At 39.2% G+C, this 21940-nt stretch overlaps 1 protein-coding gene across 1 annotated transcript in view; it reads left to right on the plus strand.

Moving 5' to 3' along the window:
* The window catches only part of DLGAP2 (DLG associated protein 2), a 667152-nt gene that overhangs the window by 53057 nt on the left and 592155 nt on the right, over positions 1–21940 (plus strand). Inside the window, exon 2 of the mRNA XM_075923575.1 lies at positions 5412–5521. Coding sequence (XP_075779690.1) covers positions 5507–5521 — 15 coding nt within the window. The 5' untranslated portion in view covers positions 5412–5506. The remainder of the gene's footprint in view (positions 1–5411; positions 5522–21940) is intronic.

Raw genomic sequence — 21940 nt, forward strand, 5'->3', positions numbered from 1 at the left:
GAAGTTGTAATCATCTACTCCAGAAGGGGGCAAACTACAGCTTTCAGGCCACATCCTGCCCCCCTGGACCCTTTAATCTGTCCCACAAGCTCCCACCTGGGGAGAGGACAGGCAGTCCTACTTTTAAGATGCAGTACAAGCACAGTATAGTATTTGCTTTTTGTTTGTCTCTGCTGCCGCCCAATTGGTTACTTCTAGTTTCTACATGATGTCAGGTTCTCCAGTCAGTCCATAACTCTGGTGTTTGTATCTTTGAAGTTCTACTGTAATTGCATTACCCTCCTTTAATATTTTTAAAAAGTGTGTCTCATATCAGCTGCTCTATATTTTGCCTTGGATCCCTGTCAGACTGTCAGGTCTATAATTACTTGGCCTGGCCTCCACCTGCTATTAAGTCCCCCTGGTCCCTGACTCCTCACTGTCCCCTGGGATCCTCACCCCTTATCCAAGCCTCCCTGCTCCCTTTTCCCTTGATGCACCCCCACCTGGGACTCTTCATCTCCTGCCAAGTCTCCCTGCTCTCACCTACAAGACCTCCTGTGTCCTATCCAACTCCCCCTTCTGTCCCCAGGCCCTTGCTCCCCCTATCTAATCATCCCATCTCTGATTGCCCTGGGACTTTCACTCCCTATCCACCCCACTTGCATCCTGCCCCTAGGACATCCTGCCCCCTATACAATCCTCTTGCTGCCCACCCCCAAGATATCTCTCCCTCCATCCAGTCCTGCCTTGGTGCCCCACCCCTCTGGACCTCCCTCCTCCCTTCCAATCTTCCCTGTCCTGACTGCCCCCAGACCTCCCCCACTCCTTTTGCATCCTCCCTACCCCCTTTCCCCAGACTACCTCCTGGGACTCTTTGGTTCCTGTCCAACCTTCCCTGCTTTCCACTCCCAGGACTTTCTGTACCCTATCCAACCCCCCCTGGTGTCACACATCCCAGGACCTCCCTTTCCCTATACAATCCCTCCTGCCTCTGACTGCTCCTGGGATTCCCCACTCCATGCAGCCTCCCTGGGACCCTACTACTCCCTGCTCCTGACCATGCCACCCGGAGTATCTGGGCTGACAGCACTGCAACCACGCTGCCTAGCCAGTGCTGCAGCCATAGCACTTGGAGCTCCAGGGTTCGTGGCACAGTGAGCACACCACCCAGGTGCTAATAGAGCTGAGGCTGCAGAGGAAAGGAGGCAGTAGAGGAGGGCACGAGGGGTTAGCCTCTTCAGATGGGAGCTTGAGGCATCAGTACCCACACATTTATCACAGCTGTCTTTTGCACTTAAAGCAGGGGTTCAACATTCTTGTTATGTATGAAGATTCTGTATGATTACAATCATATGGACAAGAAAAGGGAAGGTGCACGTAGTGATAGATTTCTCAAAGTACATATTTCAAATTCAACTGATAGCTTTTAAATTCACAAAATTTTGAACTGCACTCAAAGAACTACTATTCAGAAGAGGCAATTCAGAAAAGTGTCCTATAACCTTTACTTAAAGAGTCTGAAAGTTTCAGCTGTTTTGATCACATGTTCTACAAAAGCTTTCAAGAGAAAAATGATGGCCTCCTAACTTCCATATCCAATGTGGACAGGTGGAGCCAGAAACTCAATCAGGCTCAATGAAAAGTACTTCAAAACTTTTAAAATGTTTAGATTTAGTTATGCTTCCTTCCTGGATAGACATCCTGAAATATAAAATGTTTACTTTGAGTAATTCAAAAGAAAACCCCTTGACTTCACTATAGTCTGACTGAAAACATTATTGGAGAGACATTAGAGAACTTATTTGTTTCTTATTTCACCTCCATTTTATTGCATGCCCTATATATAATTCACAGTTTTTGATGCTTGATATATTTTGAGTCTTGGTTAGACATCCATAGCTAGATAGAAAATTGAGGTGCTTTTATCAGTCTTGATAGGGAATGCTGGAAAAAAAGAAAAGAAAAGAAAAAAAAAGGAGTATTTCTGTTCCAGCAATCCCCAGAAAGAAAATATATTTTCTAATATCTGTTTTGGTATGAATGATCTCATAGAAAGAGAGAGCCTGACTTTCATTCCCTAGATAAATACATATTTATGCCTGTGCATTTATGCACCTCTTTTCCAATACATATGATCACATAAATCCTCTAGTTGTATATGCACCTTTGCTCATATGTATCGCTAGATGAATGGATGAACACATGTCTCTGCAGGGTCTGCAAATGAGTCTCCTGATTATCAGGTAGAAATGTATTCATAAATACAGATAATCCCTACATTAAGGATATCACTTGTAAAGCCTCATCTGATGTTAAGATGCTTTACATTTCCTTTTATCTCATATATTGTGTGTTTTATGCTTAAAATTCCCTGAGTCTCATGTAAGTTCAAAGAGAAATAAGCAATTATGTAGTCTATTAGCTTAGAGTAGCATAAAAATGTTACAGTGAGATGTGTTCTAGCATTCAATTCTTTCTGGGTTATAGTTGTCTAAATTGTTAGATATCCTTTAGCCTTCAGACTTCAAAGGGAGTCTAAACCAATTGACCCTGTAATACTGAACCTCTGTTTTCCCAGGGGGTGTAGCCTCTACCATAGAATGTACATGTTGTTCATGAAATTGTTTGATTTATAGTTGTTGCAAAAGCTTTGATATATTGGCTATTTGAAGACACTGACTCACCAGTCTGTAATTTGAAGGAAATGTTAGGACTAAGACAAGGCAATGTATATGTAAGCCTATATTATACAACTATGATTCTCTACCACCTTGCTGCATCATAAGTAAGCTACTTAACCTTTTGATCCAACCATTAATAAGTTTATATTTAGAACACTGTGGTCCAGATTCTCCTTTACATGAAGGCTACTTTACACCATTCTGGAAGTGTAAAGAGACCTTAAACTAAGTGTAAATATAATTTATACCCACTTTAAGCACCTTTCCACCTTTAAAGTGCCTTAATGTAAATGAAAGTTAGGCTCTATAACATAAGTGGAATCCCTTTTCTTTCTGTGGGATTTTCAATGTAGTAGTTTCATTTGGTGACACTTGTCTTTTTGTGTAGCTGAGAAAGGTAGAAGTCTTCTCAACTGCAGTGACGTAAAGACTATACTGTGGTTGACTTACAGTAGCTGGAAATCAGTCTGCCAATAAGAATAATATAGACTAGTTAAATCACTTATCAAGTTAGTTATTATGGTCTAGACTTTGATTTTAGGCACAGGCCTGAGCAAAGGGTTGTGAGTGCCTCAGGGACTCCCTGAGGACCGTAATTTGTCAAGGGGGAATGAGGAGATTCTCCATTATTCCCTATACCTGCTCTGTGGAGGAATAAACAATCCTGCCTGCCCACTCCACTGGTTTCCAGACCGTGCTATGAGCAACCAGTCAAAATTGTTTTCTGTATGAGGATCAGGTCAGGGAACCTGAACAACACTTGCTTCTTGATTCAAAGAGTGCTCATCTCTGGGTTCAAATCCCTATGCTGCCTGATTCAGAACAGAAAGTTGAGTCTGGCTTTCCTATTCTAGTAATATTACAATATGGCTTTTGTTGGGAAAAACATCCAGTTTTGATAACAAAAAATGTCCATCCTTTGTGAGAGACAATTGTCTTTTCCCCTCCTTTTATTGTAGACTAAGAGCCAATGTGGACTCTGCTGTTTGTCTTAAGAGAACTGGCTTCCACCAGTATCACACAATGCCTACCCTGATGGCTGTGCTCAGTGTTTTGTCATCTTTGCTGCCTTGCAGGCATGCATCCCTCCCATTTCAAAGCTCTGGGAAGTATCTGACAGCTGAGTGATCTGCTTCCTTTGGGGAACAAACAAAGAACAAATCATTGGAATGCTCCTGTTCTGTCCTGCTAGGAACATAGCAACAGGCAGGCTGGAGAGAATGCTGTGCTGCTTTGATATTCCTTAGCATGGAGAGCTCATAGAGCTACGAGGGAATCCCAAGAAGTGCAGGGATCAGCTCTGCCTTCCCACAGCACTGGACTGTGAGATGCTTACCCACATTGCTTTGCTCTATCTGTTGAAAGAGTGATAGAAATGTAGCCATGAAATGTCAACAATGGGAGGTAGACAAACTGGTTTGACTGGTTTTCACTTTTGATGACTTTTGCATGTTGACAGCATTTTTGTCACAAAACCTTCCCGGTGTTGACATAGCCTTAGACCACTTATAGAGAGTAAGAATGAGTTTTCTCTACAGCCTTAGCTAAGAGCCTGTTGGCTTTTAGATAGAGCGGTAAAGGCTCATGCACTCAGCTCCAGAGGTCCCAGGTTCGGTTCTGCCTGTCAGCATTACATTTACACTGCCTGACTTTAATGACATGGCTGTGTTGATACAGCCATCTGGCTAAGAGCTGTGTAGAATACACATTAGGCAGCTTCCTACTCAGCATCCTGGCTTCTATGAATCCTGTACTTAGTACCTAACTCTCCCCGTGCATTGTACAGGGATCCTGAGGTGCCTAACTTAGAGCTTTAGATTGCCCTAGATGGCACGGTCCCTAAAAGTTAGCTAGCACGAAACCAAACAATTTGCTTTCTGGACCTAGTATCTTCTTTTTCCTCTGAATCCTCTTTTTTCTGCACATGGGCAGAAGTAAGGACACCATTTGGCCACTGCACCGGGGAGGCAGAGTCAAGATTCTCTCTATTCCCAGCCCTTCTGTTCACTGTGGAGAGTAGAGTTTACACTCAGGGTTTTGGGTAGTCCATGAAGAGGTGTTGGGAAATCCCTGCATGACAATATAACCCAAGTTACAAACTAGTTCAGTGTTTGTGTGGAAATTAATAGTTTTTCCTCTTTCACCATGTAATTGATTGAGTGATCTCACTGCTGACTTTCTTAATTTGTACCTACAATATGCTGTTTGTAAGGATCAGAAAAGTTTCATTAATTATTTTTTCTTAATGAAAAGACTTTTTTTATGTTAGATGAGCCTCACATTTGTTGGGATTTATAAAGGTCAGATTTGTGAAAACTGAATTCATTGCATTTTCCATTTGGTGCAGGCTATTAGTGAAATATGATTGTACGTTGATTAGTCTAGGAAAGAGCAATACTTGTATGTCAGTGTCCAATATACAATACATATTCAGTCAGTAGGAAATAGCTCAGGGCTTTGCTAGTAAAGAGCAGAAGTGATGAGAACTGTTACAAATACACATTGGCAAAGTTAAACACATCTAAAGCTTTTTCCACGGCATGACTGTTGATGTGCAGTCTCTGTGCTTGCTTGCTTTCATGCTACATTGCCATATTCAATTTAATTTAATGCTGCTTGGGACCATAGTTTTATTTTTGTTTTATGTGCACATCACATGGATTTATACTTTACTTTTTTTGGCAGGGGTGGGGGGTATTTTGCATTTTTATCATATTTTTCCCCATTTCTATTCACTCCTCACCTTAGGATTTCACATCCTCTGAGGCACGAATATAACCACTGCAAGTTCATCCACTGCTGCTACTTGTGAATTCCTGCAACGTGCACAAGGCTCAGACATTATGGGGACAACTCAGGTACTGTTTTAACCTCCTAGGACACAAATGCCTTTTTTTCCAAGGAAGAAGTTATTTCCCCACTGCACTGAGAATACAAAATGGCTATTTTGATCCCTAGTTTTAGATAACATCATACGGGGATTAGTTCTGCAATGCTTACTGATACTGAGTCCTATTAAAATCAGTGGGACTACTCCTTTCGGGTGGTCCTGCTCAAGGTGAGTAGAAGTAGCAGAAGCTGGCTGAAAGGAGGACCATTGGTGTTCATAACATTCATGCTTGCTGTTTACATAAGAATTTTTTGCATTATGTTTTCTCATTAGAATTCAAGTTAGCAATTTAATTGCAGCAAAATTTATTTTGAATATTTCAATATTACAACAGACCAACACATTCTGCAGTCTTATTAAAACCAGAGAGAATTAAAATGCATGGAAAGAAGTGCATTCTTGTTTACAAGCATCACATGAAGACTATTACAGCAGCGCCCCCTGGTGCTGCTCTAATTAAAGTGTCAGTGTTATCAAGAGAAAATCCCATTTTAAGAAATTTTTTATTAGAGACCCAATCCTGCACCCTCTGCTAAGATAAGCAAGGAATTAAAATATGCAGATAAATAAGGAGAGAAGAGCTCTGTGTAATCTCAAAACATTGTGTCTCTCACCAACAGAAGTCGGGCCAATAAAAGATATTACTTCACCTGCCTTATCTGTCTAGATGGAGAAGGATTAGAATAAGTATTTGTGTGTGGTTGGTTTGGTTGGGGATTTTTTGTTTTTAAATTTATGAATATGGAATTGTTTAGCCTGAGGAATTTTTATAAACCTTTTTTTAATTGGAGAAATGCCAGTTTTAGCAAATTGGAGAAATTCCAGTTGTAAGAGAACTCTCTTTATTTTTGGTTGTTTGAGTTTTTTCTTTTTTTCATATCAAGAAGTCAAAACCAAATAACAAGTCTAGGCCTTAAGACATTTTTAGAGTCCTTTTGGAATTTGATTTTAATTAGTTTTGAATGCATTGAAAGGAAAAACTTGTTACTGGAATTCTGACTCCCTTGACAACAGTGAACTTTTTAAAAATATGTTAGTTTCTTTTAACACTGTAACAGGAGAGAGGTAGGATCTGCAAAACACCTTTTGTGTTATTGTGATAGTTGTATGGAATATTAACGACAGAGCTTGACTGTAACCATTAGTTTTGTGTTTCAGTGACACTGAAGTGGTTCATTATTGCAGTGTATTTATTCCCTGTTGTTTGTGTTGTCATTTTTTCATATGCACACAGTGTACTTGTAGAAGTGTAAATGAATCTTGAATTCTTATGAATGATTCATCTAAAAATCACATTAAGGATGAGTTGTTCATTATGATCATTTAAGTTTAACTCATCCATTGAAAGAGCAGAAACAATATCATAGGATTTTGTGAGTAATCACAGAAAACAAATCTTAAATGAAGAATAATAAATGGTCAAAGTGAGCAGCAATTAAATCCTGCTGAAATAAAATTTTGACCCTGTTAAATGAGATTTAGATTAATAGATCTTGTGTTGGCCATCTGCCCTGCAACTCCGCACCACAAGTTTTAAGGGTCTCGTCCCATGGTATTCATGCCTCTTTCTTCACCGTAGTGGCAATCCACTTCACCCCAGAGTTCCATGGTGGTAACATCCACAACTGACAATCTTTGCCCCAGAAGAATAGCTCCAGAATTATAAATATGGGTGCTATTCAGCTATCTATCATGAAATAGTTCAGGTGGAAAGAAGAACTCTAAATCTGAGTACTGCTCTAAAAGCAAAGAGAGAGTTGGAATAGAAGGCATGAAAATGACAACATGTGTGCCTCATAGTAAGCTCACTATTGACTCTGAATATTTAAATCAAATGAATCTCCTTTCTAACAGTTTCTTTTTCAGGGTGCCTGTGGGCATATAACAGATTTGATATGATCTGTGTCTCTCTGCTTAAATACATTTGTGTGTGAAGTGCTTTTTGCACACCAATAATTATCTTGTGCCCAACTGTCAGTCAGGTGAAACTGATCAGCAGACACCAAAAGCTGACTTTTTTAATTTCATTTCACTTTTTTCGATTTTGTCTTTACTTCTCAAAGAAGCTGTTGTTTACCTCAGGTAAATTGACATGTTAGTCCTGGGGTAAATGTATAGTAGTATAACAACACTAAATGATGAAAGGAAAACTATACACCTACCTGAATTTGATCTTGAAGACTTTACCTTCAGGTAAAACTAAAGTGTGGTGTTATTGCTGTGTCTTTTCCTTGGGATAGTACACTAGTGTGAGTTACCTTGATCATAGAATCATAGAATACTAGGTCTGGAAGGGACCTTGAGAGGTCATGGAGTCCAGTCCCCTGCCCCCATGGCAGGACCAAATATTGTCTAGACCAGGGGTCTCCAAACTACGGCCCGCGGGCCGGATGCGGCCCGCGAGGCCCTCTCATCCGGCCCGTGGAGACCTTTTTGTCTACGGAAAAAAAATTACGGAAATTTACGTGTATCCTGCCAAGATCAGCCGCCGCTTACATGGACGTTATGTTTTTACCGAATTAAAATAGGACTGGTGGGTTTTTACCAGTTTTTGCCCAAGGAAGACTTTCCTAATGTCAAAACTTTTGCATCAAGGTACCTTTCAACCTTTGGAACAACATACCTGTGTGAACAAACATTTTCAAGAATGAAATACGTGAAGAACAATTTGAGAACAAACTTGTCCGATGATAATCTCAGGTCACTGTTGATGTTAGGGACAACAAATCTAAAGCCAGAAATGTCTGCTATTTTGGCATCCAGGAAACAATTTCACCATTCACACTAATACAGGTGTTCATGTGTAGTGTATCAATGTGTTATTAAATAATAACTGAATAAAATAATATTAAATAAATAATTAAAAACAACATCCATGTTTTGATTGTTTTTTATTTGGACCTCAAGTGTGTAGTCGGCCCCCGAACTGCTGTTTGATAGTTAATGCGGCCCTCGGGCTGAAAAGTTTGGAGACCCCTGGTCTAGACCATCCCTGATAGACATTTCTCTAACCTACTCTTAAATATCTCTAGAGATGGAAATTTCACAACCTCCCTGGGCAATTTATTCCCGTGTTTAACTACCCTGACAGGAACTTTTTCCTAATGTCCAACCTAAACCTCCCTTGCTGCAGTTTAAGCCCATTGCTTCTTGTTCTATCTTCAGAGGCCATGATGAACAAGTTTTCTCCTTCCTCTTTATGATAGCCGTTTTCAGGTATCTAAAAGGGTATCATGTCCTCCCTCAGTCTTCTCTTTTCTAAACTGAACAAACCCAATTCTTTCAGCCTTCCTTCATAGGTCATGTTCTCTAGACCTTTAATCATTCTTGTTGCTCTTCTCTGGACCTTCTCCAATTTCTCCACATCTTTCTTGAAATGCGTTGCCCAGAACTGGACACAATACTCTGAGGCCTACCAGCACAGAGTAGAGCGGAAGAATGACTTATCGTATCTTGCTCACAACACACCTGTTAATTCATCCCAGAATCATGTTTGCTTTTTTTGCAACAGCATCACACTGCTGACTCATATTCAGCTTGTGGTCCACTATAACCCGTAGATTGCTTTCTGCCGTACTCCTTCCTAGACAGTCGCTTCCCATTCTGCATGTGTGAAACAGATTGTTCCTTCCTAAGTGGAGCACTTTACATTTGCCTTTATTAAACTTCATCCTGTTTACCTCAGACCATTTCTCCAATTTGTCCAGATCATTTTGAATTATGATCTGGAGAAAGGGGTAAGCAGTGAGGTAGTATAGTTTGCAGATGATACTAAACTGTTTAATATAGTAAAGACAGAAGCAGACTGAAGAACTTCAAAAGATCTCAGCAAACTGAGTGATTGGGCAACAAAATGGCAAATGAAATTTAATATGGATAAGTGTAAAGTAATGCACGGTGGAAAAAATAACCCCAGTTATATGTACAGTACGATGGGGGCTACTTTAGCTACAACAAATCAGGAAAGAGATCTTGGAGTTATCGTGATAGTTCTCTAAAAACTTCCACACAGTGTGCAGCGGCGGTCAAAAAGGCTAATAGGATGTTAGGAATTATTAAGAAAAGGATAGAAAATAAGACACAGAATATCTTACTGCTCCTGTATAAAACTATGGTACGCCCACATCTTGAATACTGTGTACAGATGTGGTCTCCTCACCTCAAAAAAGATATTTTGGCTTTAGAAAGGGTTCAGAAAAGGGCAACTAAAATGATTAGGGGTTTGGAACGGGTTCCATATGAAGAGAGGTTAAAGCGACTGGGACTTTTCAGCTTAGAAAAGAGGAGACTAAGGGGGGATATGATAGAGGTATATAAAATTATGAGTGCTGTGGAGAGGGCGGATAAAGAAAAGTTATTTATTAGTTCCCATTATATAAGAACTAGAGGACACCAAATGAAGTTAATGGGTAGCAGGTTTAAAACTAATAAAAGAAAGTTCTTCTTCACACAGCGCATAGTCAGCCTGTGGAATTCCTTGCCAAAGGAGGCTGTGAAAGCTAGGACTGTAACAGAGTTTAAAGAGAAACTAGATAATTTCATGCAGGTTAGGTCCAGAAAAGACTATTAGCCAGGGGACAGAAATGGTGTCCCTGGCCTCTGTTTGTCAGAGGCTGGAGAAGGATTGAAGGAGACAAATCGCTGATCATTGTCTTCGGTCCACCCTCTCTGGGGCACCTGATGTTGGTCACTGTCGGCAGACAGGCTACTGGGCTAGATGGACCTTTGGTCTGACCCAGTACGGCCAGTGTTATGTTCTTATGTTCTAGATAAAATCAGTGAATACAAGGCTATTGAAGGTATCCCCTGAAACAGCTGTTGATATGAGTATCAACTAAAGCGGAACACTGAAGTGTGTTTCCCATTCTGATTCATGATCTACATATTCAATATATTGAAAATGTTTCAGACACAAGCAATTGATTTTCAATAACTGTATACACTCATGTTAATACTTTAAAGTGATGCTATGGTCAATACAGAGAGTGTTTTCCTCCTTGCATGTATATGGCAAAAATCAACTCTAGATTTATTTATTTATGTTTAAATTTCAAATTTTCATGAATCTGCCTCATATTTAAACTATGGATAAAATTAAGTACAATATCCGATCAGTTCATTTTTAATTATATATTAACTAATTTATGAGCTACTATAATGGGGGCTTGTAATTAACTATGTCTGTATGGTACAGTGGTATACTATAAACAGCCATTTTGATTTTCCAGTCAGGAATTGTACCTTCCACAAACACCCTTTTGATGCTCATGGAGTGTATTTTACCTTCACTAGTGCCTGTGTTAGAATTGTGTTGCTGGAAATGTGGTAAGATAAGTTTATTGGGGCAAGGATGCCAAACAAACAAAAATCATCTAGGTGGACAACCCATGAAAGTGAAGTAAGTGCTATTTTGTGCCACATTCCTCTATAAGCTTAGTGAAGAACACCTATATATTTCTGTGTGCCTAAAATGGAATATCTGAAAAGGGAAAGAAGGCAACGCATGGAAGTCAAAGTATATGTGTTTTACAAAAACAAAACAACTTCACAGGGTTTCAAAGACATGTCAGCATCTCTGGGATGCTTTTGTAAGGGTTAGTTATCAGTGTTCAGATTTTGATATCCACATAGGTCTTTCCAAATTGCGCAGAGTACCTGGTGGATTTTTGCTAGCTTCATCAGTTCCCACTTGTCTTTGAGCCAGATTCTCCCACACAATCAGTGCAAAGGGCTGACTCTGTCTGCAAATACTGTAGCAGAAAATTCCCCTTGAGAAGTTAAACTCTCTGTAGCCATAAACTCCGACAGCAACCTCTATTCCTTCAGCCTGGGTAGCCATGCCAAGGGAGAGAGATGGTGTGGGGCATGCTGAACGGACATACTGCTTGGCTGATTCTGAACAGGTGAAAAGTCAATTAGGGCCTCATACCAGTGGCATCAGATGACATAAATTAGAGATGTTACTAAGCAGCACTCACTAACTGCTACTTGAGCACAGATAATGAGAAAGATATAATTGGTTTCTAAAAATTTCCTTTACACTTGGTGGAATTAGTGCACAGAATCGAGCCTTTGGATGGGACAGCAGTTTGACCTTTTATTTGGCTCACTGGCCTTCAATGACATACACTGAAGGATATTCCAGGAACATTGTGGTGAGGGGGATGATCTTATTCTGTGTGGTGCTTTCTTTCTCCTTCTGCTATTTTTCATCTGGATGAATTTGAAACATGGCTATTCTACCCAAATTTAGATCATGCTTCTAACCGATCACTCTGCAGAGGTCTTGGTACTGCTGTCTTCAGTGAATGACATTTATTAATGGATGACATATCTAAAAAACAAGCTTTCAGTGCTATTCCTCATTTATTCCAACTCATGCATTTTCTGTTAACACTAACTTGATTGATCTTTTCTGTTGCAAACAAAAAAAGATTCCTTATGGTAGATGAAAGCAGACTATGCTTTATCTGGGACTAAAATAGTCTAGTGCTACCACTTTCTAATTACTTGTCAGATTTCAGAAAGTCCTTTCAGAGTAATACAGTGACTCTACAACTCACTTTGATAACAACTCAGACTATAGCAATGATTTGTCCTGTGGTCTTCCTGACGAAGCTCTGCATGGGCTCCAACTTGTGCACAATAATATTACTCTTACTTTAACTCATCTACAATAGACTAAAGTGAAGAAGTGCAGTGATAAAGAAATTTTACTGGCTGTCTGGGAAATATTATATCACTTTGAAATTGGTTAAAGCTTTTATAAAGCAGAGTGCAATTTAGGTCATGTCTGATGGGCTCAGTTCTGCATTCTGTGTTATGCGCTCAGCTAACAGTATTTTACACTGGTAATGAATATTCCCTTTTGTACTGTTCTTACATTTTCTTTCATAAGAAAGCAGTCCCACGCGCCATGTCAAACCATTGAGATTTCTTAAAAATTTCCTTTTGTCCAGTTGCAGTTTTCTCTAAAATTTATGCCAATGAACATTGAACTTATATTGTTAAATATTCAATAAGCAAATGATCTGCTGTCAAATTGTATACATGAGAAACCAGTTGTAAGGGGTCAAACTGAATTCAGTGAAGTTACATCAAAGATACAGTTGACTCAAGGATTATGGGTTTTGGTCTGGAAAGGGTTGGACACTCCCTTGGCAGGATTTTATGAGATGCTCATGACACTAGAAGTTTATTTTGTCCAGTAATGGACACAAGGCTTCTCCTGAGCCGTATTCTGATGGAGGCCACAAAAGTAGAGACTAAGGCACAATCCAGACTCTATCACTGGTTCTTATCTATTTCCTTATGAGCTATCTGGACCTGGCTGTTATTTCTGAATGGAAGCTAAAATGTGGAATGTACACTGTTTTTATGCACTGGAAACGTGGAAATTAGTTTTGGGTTGGATTTACAATTCTGGTTAATAGATTCAATTTGATATAATAGCTGTCTTTTCTTCATCCTGTTCTGATTCATGTTTTTTAGTACTTTGGATTTTTAAAATACTTCTTGATTGCTTTGTATGAAATATGTTTTTATTCTTACCATGTAGTGCCTTGTGTTATACAAAAGGTACAGCTGACAAACACTGTGTACAAAGACAAAGTTAAAACAGACGGTGAAACCGAGGATCAATTCAAGTAATTAAGGAGTCTGGATGAACAAACCCCAACGAGTTTGTGGATGATACCAAGCAGGGCGATTTGCAAGTACTTTGAGGAATGGATTAGAATTCAAAATGATCTTAACAAACTGCAGAAATGATTGAAATAAACATAATGAAAGTAAAAAATGACAAATAAACAGGATGAAAGTCAAAAAGGACAAATGCAAAGTAATACTCGTAGGAAGAAATAATTGACTGCACAAATACAAAATGGGAGTGACTGCCTAGGAAGTTTTACTGCAGAAAAGGATCTTGGGGTTCTAGATCACAAACTCAATATGAGTCAAAATAATGCTGCTACAAAAAAGTGAAAATCTATTGTGGGATGTATTAACAAGAGCGTTGCAATCAAGATATGACAAGTAATTCTTCCACTCTACTCAGCACTAATAAGGCGTCAGCAGGAATACTATGTCTACTTCTGGGTACCACACTTTGTGAAAGATGTGGACAAACTGGAGAAAGTTTAGAGGACAGGAACAATAACAATTTAAGACAGAAATATGGGTTTCTTCAGACTGGAGAAGAAAGGGGAATGTAAGTCTTCAAGTATGTAAAAGTTTGTTAGGAGGATGGTGGAGATTTTTAAGAAGAAGTAAGACAAACATCTGTCTGGATTGATATAGATAATGACTAGTCCTGTCACAGTCCAGGGGACTCCACTTTCTCATCTCTTTGTATCACTGGAGCAATGTAGTGAGGTCAGAATACCCAGAGAATGCAGACTTTAGATTCTGTTTTTCGCTCACCGGTGTATTACCAGGAGCAAATCAGTTAACTCCATTTCTCAGTTACTTGATTGACAAAATAAGGATAATAGTGCTTATCCACCTGAACAATGTCCTTGTGGATTCCAAGTTTTAATATTGATACTGGGATGAAATGCACAAGTTTTGATCGTGGCCAGTATTTTAAAAAGTTACAGTTTTCAGTAGCCATATGGTGGCATTTGAAATAGTAGAATTAGTTTTCATTCTAGGTAGAGGAAACTACTGTGATCCCTAGTAAACCTTGTGCCCTTCTTGAGTGGTCAGACTGAAAAAGAAAACAGTATAAAGAATTAACATGGCATCTGCTGAGCATCACCATTTTTCATTTACTTAATTTTGTCACATCCAATCTGAAGCTATTCCTTGTCTATTTAATTATAAAGTCCTTGGGAAAGGCTTTATCTTATTTACCTTTAGAATGCCTAGCACTTTTTGCACTAAATAGTATCTCAGCTATGTTAATGCAAAGTGCCTGATTCACAGAAGAATTTTCCATTTTGTGGCAACCTTTGAGGTTGCAAAGTAAGTATCTTAATTTGTCAGGACTGTAGAAGAACAGTTTTCTCCAGTCTAGCATCAAAAGTTAGAAATTCACTTTTGGGGTCTTGTTATGCCAAAATACCTTCTTTCGAGATACATGTTTCTATGTGCTGCACTTCCTAATGCCTCTCAGCCTTCTTTCTATTTGTGACTTGAGATGGAAAGAGGATGACTAACAGTAAAAATAAACTTAAAAAAACAACAAATGGTCTGGTAGCACTTTATAGACTAACAAAACATACAAATGGTATCACGAGCTTTTGTGGGCACCAGTCAGCTGAAGCAGTGGACTTTGCCCACGAAAGCTCATGATACCATCTATATGTTTTGTTAGTCTATAAAGTGCTACCAGACCATTTGTTGTTTTTTAAGTTTATCCTGTACAGACTAACTCAGCTACCCCTTAAAATTACTGTAAAAAGACATTTGAAAATGAAGGGATAGGTGACAGCCTCTGAAGTATTTTCTCAGACAGACAGTAGTCCTACCACAGGCAGATCTGAGCATACTCAACACACACTAGGATCCCAGCTGGCATCTTTGAAAAGAAGCCCAAATCTAAATGCCTGAGAAATCTGGAGGTGGGGAGGGGATTTCAATGTTGAAAGGGGCAGATTTTAAGAATCTCATTAGAAACAGAGCTGAAGTGATTGAGCATCCGGGTCAGCTTTAAATGGATTCAGGCAGTCTAACCCTTGCAAACTTTACAATGACATTTGAATTTTGCTGTACCTTTGTAAATTCTTCCAGAAGTTTGCAAATTAAGATAATTTAAAGTATTCTGTGACTGTTTTCAGCTTTTTCAAAATTAGATCACTTTAAACTTTTGTAGTACAATGACTAGTGAAGTGGTTTTAGTATGCATAGAAATATTTTCATGAAATACAGAAACAAAGGTTCTTTCCATATTATGTTTGGAAATGGAGATAAATCAATAAACTCCTTAAAGTGCAGCTGTATTGGTAGGTTCCCTGGGAGAAAAGCCTTGTCTTCAATTATTTCAAAAAGTGACCTTAAACAGGAGAGATGTATTTTAACCAATTTGTAAGCAAATATGTTCTGCAGTAATTAAATGCATCAAATTATTTCCTTGAGTTTCCAAATCATTTTATTACCTTAAGTTCAAACATATAGTCATTGCATATTCCTGCTAATTTCAAATGCTTGAAAACTGATTGTAACTGAAGAATTTATACACTGAAATTTGCCCTTATTCAAAGACCCAGCATAAGGCTTATGCAGCACTTAAATCCTACTAAGATTTCTGTGCAAAATCAGGAACTAGATGACCAGAATTAATCCGCAAAGTGAATTTTGCATGGTCATATTTATAATTAATCTGATTGGTATAAGATGAGTGGATCGGATGTTGATTAAAGAAACCCCTCCATTTAAAAAAAAGTCACATCATTGGCCTTGGATCTCATTTTGCCATTGGATTAAAGACTGTTTTCTCTTTTTGGGGGGAGGGGCTCTAACTGAGGTTCCCTTTTGTCCTATATTCTAGCAAGTGGTCCCTTGACTGCAAATGGCAAATAGAAGTCAATGGGAGCCACAAGGCTCCGTGGCTGTGATGCTGGTAAGTAAACAAACTGGTGTGGCCAGTTAGCATGTTTCTCAAATGTGCCCACCAGTAGAAACAACAAACCTAGCCATGGGTGCTCTGCTATTCAACTGGGTGGCTTTTTTATCTCCCCTGAGTGGCCACACAAGCACACGGTTTACATGGAACACTGGTTGGCAGTACTTTGTAAAGATACTGCATATAAAGCTATACCACTTAAATATTTTGTAGCTAGTCATGTCCACCAAATGTATGTGTGTCAGAGCTTTCCATTTTTTATTTTGCTCTTTTTTCTGTGTTGTAGTATAAGGGCTTTTAGTCATCCAACTGAATTTCTCTTTGAATATACAAATGTAAATGCTTTATTTCCTCTGAGTTCTCAAAGGCTCTTTTGCCAGGTGCCTAGTCTATTATTTTGACCAACCCTCACACTCACAGTTAATTAAGAGATAATGTCAATGGAATAGAAAGCTGTCACAAGAGAGTGGTCTCCCGCAGCTACAGTGCTGTTCTTAATGCTAAAGGATTTATTAAAAATAAACATCGAAGTGAAGCCAAGACTTTTCTTTCTGAGCCTGAGATATTTATCCTGTGACAGCATTCAGTTCCAGTGACCCTATTCCTGCTAATCCAAGTGATTAATTATGTTGATTTTTCCCTGTTGTATGCATATTGCTGCAGCAGAGATAGAGAGCTTCTTGCTACACTGTTAATGAAAAGCTGAATTGTGTGAGTATCTTCTGGAGGGACTTGTGCATCTCAATTGCCCCTAATGAGTAATCACTGTCTGAATATGGGAATTGTATTAACTCTCCATCTGTTGGAAGAGATAGACCCTGAATATCTATCCTGCTGACAGCTATAAAATACATTCCCTCACTCTTTTTAATGTAATGTACACTCTCTCTTAGAATGTTAGTATCGAATCCAAATGATGGAGCAGTTTAGAGGATATGGTGATGGGCACGAGAGGACAGGTGCTATAGAAAGCTCTAATGTAGATAGAAAGATCATTCTGTTTTACTCACCAATGTATTTTACTTATTCTCGTGTGACTTTCATTTACAACAATTCATTGTTTCCTCTTTCCTACCCTGGGAACATAGGAAGCTTCCATTCTGCATAACTGCAAAGTGTTGTCCAAAAGGGAATTTTTTCTCTAAATTCTAGTGATTACCAGTAATTTAAAAGGCATATTAACCTGTTAGAGAAGGCTGAATATTCTTTATAATTTTTCTCTAAGGTAGCTATAAATATTCTTACAAATATATAATCCTTTTTTCTCTCTCTGTAATGTTTGTGTTATCTTATTTGACCTGGGTAAACAATGAAGAAAGAGTCTAGCTCCGAACCACATTGACCTCTTTTCTCGCTAGTATTCCCCATCTCTACTTTATGTAACTTTTTAATTATAAATGATGGTATGACACTGTGCCCCCATATTTTTATGGAAATGTTTTTGAATACAAATATGCATAACTTAACATGCAAATTGGGTCAAGTAACTATCATTCAAGTACTTGTAATTCCCTGAATGTGTATATTTTATTAGTGTACATGTATCATTCTTGTGTGATAAGCTGGAAATATGAAGCATAAACATGTTTGTTAATCTAGGTCTTCTAGTGAAAGACGTTAATGCTATTTAGGGTACTTAATAGCCTGGTGGTCAAAGCAATTATTTGAGAATAGTCTTGTTTTTCTGGTAAGCCTGGATTGGTCCTACAAAAACAGATGATTATATCACTTGGTACAGGAAACCATCTTGATTTTTGTAGTTGTCCACAGGTAATTGCAGGGGGAGAGTAGGACCAAGGGTTCCCACCTTGGGAAAATTCTATTTAACGGATGGGAAGCAAGTAACGATTGTCTTCAGCTGGCTTCACAGACTGCTCCTACCCCAAGAGGATATATGAAAGCACCCAGACACAGAAAATAACTCTAATAACAGTAGATTAACTGAAGAAGTGGGTTGTGCCCATGAAATCTCATGATACCATCTACATGTTTTGTTAGTCTTTAAAGTGCTACCAGACTATTTGTTGTTTATTAAAGTCTAACAACAGGGAAAGAGATGAGCGGCTGGACCCAGATCAGAAAAAAGATCAGTTCTGTCCTGAAGAATTTTTCCTGAAATAAGGGCAATAAATTATGCATGGTATAGAAATCATAGAACACTAGAACTGAAAGGGACCTCGAGAGGTCATTGAGTCCAGTCCTCTGTCCTCATGGCAGGACACAGTACTGTCTAAACCATCCCTGATAGGTGTCTATATAACCTGCTCTTAGATATCTCCAGAGATGGAGATTCCATAACCTCCCTGGGCAACTTATTCCACTGTTTAATCACCCTGACAATTAGGAAGTTTTTCCTAATGTCCAACTTAAACCTCCCTTGCTGCAATTTAAGCCCACTGTTTCTCATTCTATCCTCAGAGGCCAAGGAGAACAATTTGTCTCTCTCCTCCTTGTGACACTCTTTTAGATACCTGAAAACCGCTATCATGTCCCCCTCTCAGACTTCTTTTTTCCAAACTAAATAAGCCCAATTTGTTGAGTCTTCCTTCATAGGTCATGCTCTCTAGACGTTTAATCATTCTTGTTGCTCTTCTCTGGACCTTCTCCAATTTCTCCACATCTTTCTTGAAATATGGTTTCCAAAATGGATGCAATACTCCAATTGAGGCCTAATCAATGCAGAGTAGAGCAGAAGAATGACTTCTCATGTCTTGATCACAACACTCCTTTTAATGCATCCCAGAATCATGTTTGCTTTTTTTGCAATAGCGTCACACTGTTGACTCATTTATCTCCACTATAACCCCTTTCTGCCATACTCCTTTCTAGACAGTCATTTCCCATTCTGTATGTGTGAATGTACTCCTCAGTGGAGTACTTTGCATTTGCCCTCATTAACCTTCACCTTATTTACCTCAGACCATTTCTTCAGTTGTCCAGATCATTTTGAATTATGACCCCAAAGCACTTGCAACCCCTCCCAGCTTGGTATCATCTGCAAACTTAATAAGCATACTCCATGCTAATATCTAACTTGATGAAGATATTTAACAGAACCAGTCCCAAAACAGGCCTCTGTGAAACCTCACTTGTCATGCCCTTCCAGCAGGATTGTGAACTGTTAATAACTACTCTTTGAGGGTATGTCTACACTACCACCCTAGTTCGAACTAGGGTGGTAATGTAGGCAACCGGAGTTGCAAATGAAGCCCGGGATTTGAATTTCCCAGGCTTCATTTGCATATTGCCGGGCAGCGCCATTTTTAAATGTCCACTAGTGTGGACTCCGTGCCCCGCGGCTACACGTGGCACGGACTAGGTAGTTCGGATTAGGCTTCCTATTCCGAACTACCATTACTCCTCGTTGGAGTAACGGTAGTTCGGAATAGGAAGCCTAATCCGAACTACGTAGTCCGTGCCGCGTGTAGCACTAACGGACATTTAAAAATGGTGGCGCCCGGCAATATGCAAATGAAGCCCAAGAAATTCAAATCCCAGGCTTCATTTGCAACTCCGGTTGCCTACATTACCACCCTAGTTCGAACTAGGGTGGTAGTATAGACATACCCTGAGAATGGTTACCTAGCCAGTTATGCACCCACCTTATAGTAGCCCCATCTAAGTTGTATTTGCCTAGTTTATTGATAAGAAGAACATGAGAGACCGTATCAAATGCCTTACCATATCCATCACTTCTCCCTTATCCACCAGATTTGTTATCCTATCAAAGATAGCTATCAGATTGGTTTGACATGATTTGTTTTGTACAAATCCAGGCTAGCTGTTACCTATCATCTTATTATATTCCAGGTATTTTGCAGATGAATTCCTCAATTGCTTGTTCTATTATCTTTCCTGGCAAAGAAGTTAAACTGACTGGTCTGTAGTTTCCTAGGTTGTTCTTATTTCCTTTTTATAGATGGGCACTATATTTGCCCTTTTCCAGTCTTCTAGAATCTCTCCCCTCTTCCACGATTTTTCAAAGATGATAGCTAAAGGCTCAGATACCTCCTCTATCAGCTCCTTGACTATTCTATGATGCATTTCATCAGGCCCTGGTGACTTGGAGACATCTAACTTTTCTAAGTGAGTTTTAACTTATTATTTTTTATTTTATTTTATCTTCTAAACCTACCCCATTCCTACTGGCATTTACTATGTTAGGCATGCCTGCTACGTCAGACTTCTTGGTGAAGACCGATACAAAGAAGTCATTAAGCACTTCTGCCATTTCCAAGTTTCCTATTATTGTTTCTCCCTTCTCACTGAGCAGTGGACTTACCCTGTCATTGGTCTTCCTCTTGCTTCTAATATATTTATAGAATGTCTTCTTGTTTCCCTTTATGTCTGTGGCTAGTTTGAGCTTGTTTTGTGCCTTTGCCTTTCTAATCTTGCCTCTGCATACCTGTATTGTTTGCTTATATTAATCCTTTGTATATTTCCCACTTTTTATATGACTCCTTTTTGATTTTTAGATCCGGCAAGATCTCCTGGTTAAGCCAAGGCGGTCTTTTGCCATACTTTCCATATTTTTTTCCACAGAGCTTTTGGGCCTTTAATAATGTCCCTTTGAAAAACTGCCAACTGCCTTCAGTTGTTTTTCCCCTTAGTCTTGCTTTCCATGGGACCTTACCTATCAGCTCTCTGAGGTTACCAAAACCGGCCTTCCTGAAATCCATTGTCTCTGTTTTGCTGTTCTCCTTTCTACCATTCCTTAGAATCATAAACACTATGATTTCATGACCACTTTCACCCAAGCTGCATTCCGTTTTCAAATTCTCAACCAGTTCTTCCCTATTTGTTAAAATCAAATCTAGAATAGCTTTTTCAACCTTCTGAAAAAAAAAGATTCAGTGCAGTCCAAGAATTTATTAGATAGTCTGTGCCCCGTTGTGTTAGTTTACCAACATATGTCTGGATAGTTGAAGTCCCCCCTCACCACCAAATCCTGTGCTTTGGATGATTTTGTTAGTTGTTTGAAAAAAGCTTCATCACCTTTTCTACCTAGGTAGGTGGTACGTAGCAGACCCCTAGCATGACATCACTCTTGTTTTTTACCCCTTTTAACTTAACCCAGAGACTATTTCAGTGTATTAGGCGTAACTGTCATGTTTAGTTTATTTTAGCTTAGGAACTTACTTTTATCTTTCTGTCATCTCTTGAAATTACTTAAATCCCACTTTTTAATGACTTTTGTTTAAATCAAGCCCAGTGTAAATAATTGTTACCTGGGACGGAACAAGAGCTGTGCATATCTCCGTTTCATTGATAAAGGGGTGAACTTTATGAGTTTTCCCCGTGAAAAGCTTTTATACAGAATAATATGAAATTATTTGGGATTTTGGTTTCATTTTAGCTCTGCTCTTAGGTGCCATCAGTTCCCTGTAACTGAGCCTTTCCAGAGCCGAATTGTTCTCAGTGTCTGTGTTGCTCTGCTGTGGAGCTGTTACCCCAACTTTTTGCTTTTGTTTAGGGGGACCAGAAGTTCTGGCTCAGCAGGATAGGGTGGCAGGCACCCCCAAAGGTAGGTGGGCTCAGTGGTCTGACCAGCCTATCAGGTGACAGGCTTAATGGGATCTCTGTGATCTAGCATGTCACAGGTAGTGCTTCCTCATTTCCATCTTCAGGGCTCTACCTCACTAGAAGTGATGTCATATATTCATACAGTTGAGTTTTTTATGAATGTCATTCGTCATTCAGTTCTGATCATCATATTGTCCAGAGATCTATTTGCCCCAAACACTGAAAGAGCGCAGGTGTAACTTATTACTCATTTTGTACTTAAAGCCATATTTTCATACCATCTGTTTAAAAACATATTGA

This window comes from Pelodiscus sinensis, chromosome 3, assembly GCF_049634645.1.
Source record: "Pelodiscus sinensis isolate JC-2024 chromosome 3, ASM4963464v1, whole genome shotgun sequence".
Classification (NCBI taxonomy): Eukaryota; Metazoa; Chordata; order Testudines; family Trionychidae; genus Pelodiscus; species Pelodiscus sinensis.